Source organism: Lytechinus variegatus, chromosome 6, assembly GCF_018143015.1.
Source record: "Lytechinus variegatus isolate NC3 chromosome 6, Lvar_3.0, whole genome shotgun sequence".
In the NCBI taxonomy this organism is placed as follows: Eukaryota; Metazoa; Echinodermata; class Echinoidea; order Temnopleuroida; family Toxopneustidae; genus Lytechinus; species Lytechinus variegatus.
Genome location: NC_054745.1, coordinates 8,909,433 through 8,917,539, shown reverse-complemented (window position 1 = coordinate 8,917,539; position 8,107 = coordinate 8,909,433). Strand labels below are relative to the sequence as shown.

Sequence of the window (8,107 nt, the reverse complement as noted above, 5' to 3'; positions counted from 1 at the left end):
ATATGTATACTCTTGAGTATAATGACTAGTCTAAGACTTTAAAAAGGTGACCATTTCATACATTTTCTTAAAGTTTTTCGTTTTCAGTTGATTTCTTACAAGCTCCAGCAAAGGCGCGCGCACGAACGCACGCTCCGTAGCGTAACGTACTACCAAAAGTACTACGAGCAGCAACTCTCACACACAGCTCGGATACGTACCGCATGTGATAGTGCGTGCATTCCGCGGTCAGCGCTAGGTAGGTAGCATAAACCCAATTTACAGTCGCGGGAAAGTCTGGCGGTGCAGTGTGTTATCGGGCTGGTGGTTGAACACAGAAGCAGCATCAAGGAAGCTTGAAGCTAGCTAGTAGCTGGTGTCATCGAGTGAAAGTCAAGTGAGCTAGTTGAACTTGAAGCCGAATACAGTAAGTTGATTAAGTTCAATAAAAAGAAACGAGAGTAATTAATGACCGTATTATAAATTTTATATATTGCCAAAAAAAAAGCCAAGACCAAGAGGCAAGACCAAGTCCAACTCCAAGACCATGAAGACCATGAAGACTCAGACAAAATATTTGTAAAACAAGAGTCAAGTCTCAAGACACCGGTAACTAATATTAAGAACAGTTCAAACTTAGACAGATCAGAGAGGGGGGTCTGAGACTGAGTGACGTGAGAGGTATTTGCTACGAGTACGCTATTCATAATCATAACTTAAAAAGTTTATGGATGAAAATAAAATGTGGACATAGATCTACTCATACTTACTAGCCTACAATGTAACGTTAGGTAATCCAGTAATCAGTATCATTGCTTGTCTAAGTCGTAGGTCACTTGATCAAGGTCAAATCTCATTTAGGGTCAGTGAACGTACAGTAGTAGTACATTACATGAATGTTGTTCTGGGGGAATAGACATTTCAAAGTCAGTGCTGCATGCTGCTGCTTTATTGAATCGCATAATGCAGGGGGACTGCAAAAGGTGCTCCACTTGTTTTTACTAGCCGTTCCAAGATCAAGATCTACACTACAGTAGATTTCTAGGTGTCATGTAGACCAAAAGCTTCAGTCTCTTTAGTCTGTACATTGGTTGTTCAACTGAACCACTATGGCTCCACTCACCAATTACTCAATAGTAAAATGACAAAAATTGTTTTAAAAAAATCCCCAGAAACAATGGTTATTTCCACTTAAGTTACAGATCAGAGGCTCTGCTGTCTTGCAGAGCTGAGTCAGAGTCAGCTTGATATTTCCCTTTTTCTACAAAAAAAAACATAGATAAATAAGATAGGGGTGAGTAGTTCAAACACTCAAAAATTTGGATGCCTTTTTGGCTTTGGATTACTACATAAAAATTATGAATTCAGTAGTTCTAATTATTATTATTATTTTATTTGGCAAAATGAAGAGAACATAAAGAATACATACAATTCAGATATCAAAGAATGAACAATAAGATAGAAATTAACCACTGGATTGCCAGGGGTAGAAATAGTTAACTGAATAACCTTGAACCTTGAAGAAGTACTCTCCCAAAAAGCGTACACGCTGTCCTGAAGAGGGGGCAATAACTGGCAATACGCCTTCTGCCCCACTTCTACTGACCTAATCTAAATCTACAACTAGACTCCCTAACTAAAGATGTTTGCCTTTTTTTAGCTTTGATTTATGGGCACCAACAGAAACACAAGCCAAGACAATGATCTATCATGGGCAAAGTCACACCTGAACATTTCTTGCTCAGCTTTTCCCATAAAATTACATAATTGGAAAGGACATTGGCTTCAGAGTATTATTTATTATCGTTTGTTTTATTTCACAGGCTTGGTAGTTGAAATTACATCCCACTGTACTGGTGAATTTGATAACACTTGATCATGTCTGACAGCGACAACAGTATTTTCTCCGAGGAGGAAGAAGAGGAGGGGGAAGAAAGCTTTCAGAAAGATAGCGATGTAAGTATTTCATGCAGGTGTTGCCAGGTTAAAATGAACAATTTTCATACATGTAGGTTATTAAATTTCAATGGAAAAAATGCATGCATCTACCCCTCTCACATTCCTGGATCAACATACTACAGAGGTGTTGTGGCTCAGTGGATAAGTCTCCGGACTGAACCACAAGGTCCGGGGTTCAAATCCCACAGCAGCACTAGCGTCCTTTGGCAAGGCGCTTATCTACGTTTGCCACTCTCGACCCAGGTGTAGTAAATGGGTACCTGGTAGGAAGAAATTCCTTGAATGCTCGATGGGCCCGATCAGGGTAGCCGTGCTAAAGCCGGGGTCATAGTATGCAGCGCTTAGAAACATTTGTATTAAGCGCTATATAAATGTTGCATATTATTATTATCATTATTTTACTATACCAGGGGGGGGGGTGTTTCACAAAGATTTAAGTACGACTTAAAGTTGTACTTAAATGCCTAGTTGCGCGTAGTTTAAGAAAAGCCATGACTGCATTGGTCAGATAATGCAAAGAGGACATGCACTACTGCGTATTGATCTGTAAGATTGCACGTTTCATTTCAGATATGCGTTGGCATTTAAGTACAATTTCAGAATACTTAAATCCTTATCATCGGTGATAGTCCATGAAAAATAGGCAATTGGGTACCAACTTTTTTTATATGATGAGTTCAGAGTTGGCTCAAAACAATACAGAATATGGTCAATAAATAGTCATTAACTCTACATAACTAACAATTTTGGTCATATTGTGTCCTAGCAATATATCAACATAGTGTAGTCCATCATCGAATATCCAATATTTTTTACTGTCTTACAGATGGGGGGGGGGCAAATTTCACGACCAAGAAAAAAGGAAAGGGATAAGGATGAAGTATAATATTTTCTGAATATTATGTCAAAATCTATCATTAACTTTGATTTTTGTAATAAAACTGTCATTTCTGCTTGCTCGCTTCCTCCCAACATTTTTTTAAATTTTATGCGATAAGCCATAACGAGCCTCAAAATTGTTGGCTCATTACACCAGGGATATTATTCCAATATTACATGATTTTGATTTATTGAAATATTGCCAAGTACTATTAAGCACATCTGACCGACTGTTCTCATGGAACGTTCCATTTTGTAGGAGGGTAGTCTTGTTGGAAGCGCTGATGAAGCTGAAGAGGGAGAGGAGGCCGACGACGGGGAAGAAGAACCGGAGGATGGGGAGGATTTGATGAGCGAACCACGGAGCGACGAGGAGGACGAAGAGGAAGAGGAAGATCACGATGGGTACGACCATAGGAAGAAAATAAAGAAGAGGAAAGTTGAGAGTTTCATCATTGACGAAGCTGGTGAGTTCTAACTTGCTCTTAAATGTTGGAGTAGAGGTCAATTTACAGCTGGCCACCTACAAAGTTTCTAAACACACAAATTAATTTATCCTGTGTTTCTTTCCTTTGACCGAGCATGATGGCTCAGTGGTAGAGTATCTACTTCATGAGCAGGTCGTGGGTTCAATCCCCGGCCGAGTCATACCAAAGACTTACAAATGGGACCTGCTGTATTCTTGTCAGGTGTTGAATGTATTAGAATGGAGAAGGGTAACATTGACATATTATGTTTTGCCTGCTTGAAGCTCATGTATATATGGGTGATGTTATGTGAGTTAAGTAGGACTTGGAGTCATGCTTAAATATTGACACACACACGATATCAAATGTGCCCTGAATAGTGCTCATCCCTATACTATGATTTCACTTACATTGGTGTTTCCTTTAATACAGCAACTCAAAATTTATTTGCAACTCTAAGTCACACTTGAATCTTGGTGAAATGCCCCTTGATGCGGCTAACTTAGGATAGAAACAGCTATCATCATGTCAAATTTCTCCCAAGTTCATATGATTTCTGTGATTCTTACGAATTTTAATAGTAATAGCCAATTTTTATAAAGCGCTTTTCCCAGAATGGCCCAAAGCGTGTTACAGCATATTATTACCCCAGTCATTCGATTCATTTCAATCAAGCACGAAAAGTGCACAATTGGGTGCACACCTGGGTCGAGGGTGGCAATGTGTGGATTAAAGCCTTGCCAAAGGACGCTAGATCGCAGGGGGATTCGAACACACGACCCTCTGTTTACAAGGCGAGAATCAGAACCACTACACCACGGCTCTTCCAAGAGCCGTGGAAGTCTGAGTATTTATATAGATAGAAGTCCGAGTATCTACCTGTATCAAATTTTTCTTATTTTTTCTGCATGAACAAGACGTTGATGATGACTACGGTGAGGACGATGAGGAAGATGAATGGGAAGCTGGAGCCGAAGCACTGATCAATAACGCTCCCACAGATTATAATGATAGTGATCAACATGGAGCTCGACGTCTTACTCAGCTGTTCAGGTATTAATGCAATTATTGGTCACACCTAAAGAGTTGTGTTTGATCCTATCATCCTAAGCTATGGAACACTGTAATTGCCATACTTTTAGATGCAGGAAATTTTGCACAATGTTGCTCGAAATCGAATAGTCAAGACAATGGCGCATGACAGATGTCATACATGGAAACAAAAAACAAACAAAACTAACAGACCTAATTATTGGATTTAGTTGATGGGGTTGCGGGCTTTCCATAGCTGTGCTTGATCGTATCAACTCCATCTAAGACCCTTCTGTCATTTCATAGCTTAGCTGTCTGTGTGTTATGCAGGGGCCGCGAAAGCGGGGGGTTGTGGGGCTTCAGCCCCTTCCCCACTTTTTTGCAAAACCGTGTACAAAAACATAAAAATGACCATGTGATTGTGATTTTTTGCATGGTCAGGCCACCCATTTTTGGCTCAACCATAAGTTTGAAAACCATTCCACGGCCCCTATTTTGCTTGATTTCATTTAAGGAAATATGCACATGTAAATGAATGGGACTGAACACAAACACCATCTTCGTCCATTCAGCGAGTAAGAGGCGGCACTTTCAGAGTGGTTTTAGTTGTTAAAGATAAGTTGTGGTAGCGATCTGAAAATGAGTTCGAAGTACAGAATCCAATAAAAAGCCCACCCAAATGTCTGTATGTGTGAACTAAAATTATGCGCCATTAGGCTCTGAAAAAAATTGTGTAATTGCTGAGAAATAAAACTAAGTTTCAAATTCCATAAAATTTTGGGTAATTTTCCAAGTAATATTATTTACTTTGTCCGGCATATGCCTTTTCGTGTTAGTAAGATGATTATAAGAATTATCGGTTTTCAGCTAAAATCTTATGATTTCACAAAGATGAGTTGCTTTCAATGTACCAGTTTAAGTTCTATAGATGATGATATGGTGGGAATTAGCCTTGATTCTAAAGGCTTTCTCATGAAATGATTGTTTCCGGGAGTAACTTTCTTTTACCTTTTAAAGTGTTAAAATAAAATCGTCTGTGTTTGTATTGCAGTACACAAAAGGAGGATGAGCTTGAGGAGTATTACAAGAGGAAATATGCTGAAGGGACCAGCACGTCGTATAGAGACGAAGATGAGCTCCCAGACTCCATCACACAACAAGGACTTCTCCCTGGCGTCAAGTGAGTTCTATTTACTTAGAAATCAAAAATGTAGCATACATAACACAGCATATAAAAGACAGCTATGCAATATATTATTATACAGCATAACGTGACATGACACTTATTATCTATTAGCATAAAATGCAAACATGTATTTTCAACATAATTGTATAAATGCTTAAATTATAGAAAAAAAATATGCATCAAATAAAATGAAAAGACACAAGGTGGTTCAGGAAGCGAATAGTTTTGACCAGAAGAACAAGAACCCAGTGGTTGGATTCTTAAATACATTATTACTATTGTGAGTTATAATGGAGAGTGGTGTTTTTTTGATCCCATCTCATAACGTACAGAGATCCCAATCTGTGGATGGTCAAATGTACCATTGGCCAGGAGAAAGAGGTCGCAATCCAGCTCATGAGGAAGTTCATCGCGTACCAGAATACAGAAGAGGTAAATTTTCGCCACTTTTTTTTTTAACATCACAGACAAAAGATGCAGGGGGCGTAAGGGCACATCCACCCCCCCCCCCCAAGAAAATAAACCTGTCTTAGTAGTAGCGCAGGAAATAATGAGGGCAATGGTTGCTTCTACCCTCATGACAGGACAAATAGCCCCTAAAATTAAAATAAGTAAAATAGGATTCCCCCAAAATGCATGCTTTTGGGTGACTATTCTTTCTGGAGCTGCCCTAAGATCTGTAGCAAAAATATTCAAGATCATTATAATACAATATTCTAACTACGGTAGAATGATGATATTTGCTTTTATTGCATAATTACTTGTTACTCCTAAAAAGTAGCCCTTAAAATATCCCCCCAAATTCTGCAATTGCTCCAATGTGGAAAAAAAGATTGCCCATAAAAATTAATCGCTACCCTGCTTTGTAGTAGCCCTAGGGTAATGTGAGTATGTAAGTAAAACTTTATCCTGAAAAAAATTAACCAATTTTTGACAATTTGAGTCATATCTTTGTAACATTTTTTTCTTAAAATAACTCCTATGACCTTCTAACATTCTCAGCATTATTTCAAAGGTTTTCATTCATCAAGATATTGCAAGTTCATATGAAGAAAAAAAGAAAAGAACAAGACTTTGGCTATTTGGTTGTGAAAGGTCACATTTTCTGAGTATTTTTGCAACAAACATGAATACAATTTTCAGTGTAACTTGATGTTGCCGAACTTGTCTACATTCAGTTCCTGTATAAAGCAAGTGATCAATGGTGAGAGGATGTTGAAAGATGTCAATGTAAACTTTTTTTTTCACGATCTCTTCTCAATGCAGCCGCTTCAAATTAAATCCATTGTGGCCGTCGAGGGGTTGAAAGGTTACATCTACATCGAGTCTTACAAGCAGACCCATGTCAAGCAAGCCATCAACGGTGTCGGGATGTTGAGGATCGGTCAGTGGACTCAGAAGATGGTCCCCATCAAGGAGATGACCGATGTCCTGAAAGTGGTCAAGGAGACTGCTATGCTCAAAGGAAAAGCTTGGGTCAGACTCAAGTAAGTTGAATTGTATAGTGTGTCCCAGAAAATGGGAAACACATTTTCAGTGATATATATTTTTTTTAATTTGAAACCATAATTAGTAATAAGGGATTGACCAATGTCCTTCAGTGGTCAGGAAGACGGCTATGCTCAAGGGAATAGCCTTGTTTTAGGCTCAAGTAAGTTAGGTTTGTACAGTGTGTCTCCCAAAAAGGAAACACATTTTCAGTGATATACATATGATGTGATTTTTAATTTGTAGCCATAAATTGTATCAAGGAATTACTAATGTTGTCAGGTGGGCAAGGAAATGGCTTTGCTCAAGGGGAAAGCTGAGTCAAGCTCAAATAAGATAGATTTTTACAGTGCGTCCCCCCCCCAAAAAAAAAAATAACCTATTCGCACATTTCAGATAACTAAATCTTTGTCCTTAAGCATATCATTATCAAAATTTGAAACTGATAGGCCCATATTCTGAAGTTGGGTTTAATCTAAACTCAGGTTTAAAGTTGTGGTTTAAGCAGAGATGCCAACCCTCCCGATTTCATCGGGAGGCTCCCGAAAATTCATCCCAACTCCCGCCCTTACGATTACCATCCTTATCCTCCCAAAATTATTATTTTTTTGCATTGATCAAATTGGATTGGAAGAACATGTATTGTCTGCTAACTTTAGCATGTACATGCAGTAACTCCATTACGTTCGCTGCTACTAAATTCTGTGTGAAAAGTAGACAAATAAGGAGCAGCGAAAAGCTGGTGCATGTGATATGCCTAACGGGAATCCACTGTGCACCAGGCCGGTAGGCCCGGCTAGCTTTGCGAGGCGTGTGCGCTCGCGGCCACTGGATTTGTCGAGTCTTGCTGTGGAATATCGGTGTGTGATTTCGGCGTATTGATGGGTTGATATTGACACGAAATGGCGGAAAATCAACAAAAGAAGACCAAGAAATGGTCTCAGAAGTATAAGACTGAATACAGTCTCCAGTACCTGTGTGTTCGGAAAGAGGAATTTACCATGCATTTTGCGCAATTTGCAGCGTGGACATTTCAGTTTAGCAGGGAGGTTGTGATGATAATTCAGAAGCACTTTCGTTCGGGAGCAAACGGCATAGGCCTACGGACATTGTGATG

General features: G+C 39.2%; 1 protein-coding gene across 1 annotated transcript in view; it reads left to right on the top strand.

Annotated features, from left to right (window-relative positions):
• Window positions 1-176: 176 nt before the first annotated feature.
• Window positions 177-8,107, top strand: part of LOC121416972 (transcription elongation factor SPT5-like) — a 31,623-nt gene continuing 23,692 nt past the window's right edge. Inside the window, exons 1-7 of the mRNA XM_041610512.1 lie at window positions 177-406; window positions 1,803-1,935; window positions 3,077-3,284; window positions 4,202-4,337; window positions 5,368-5,496; window positions 5,835-5,934; window positions 6,769-6,989. Coding sequence (XP_041466446.1) covers window positions 1,858-1,935; window positions 3,077-3,284; window positions 4,202-4,337; window positions 5,368-5,496; window positions 5,835-5,934; window positions 6,769-6,989 — 872 coding nt within the window. The 5' untranslated portion in view covers window positions 177-406; window positions 1,803-1,857. The remainder of the gene's footprint in view (window positions 407-1,802; window positions 1,936-3,076; window positions 3,285-4,201; window positions 4,338-5,367; window positions 5,497-5,834; window positions 5,935-6,768; window positions 6,990-8,107) is intronic.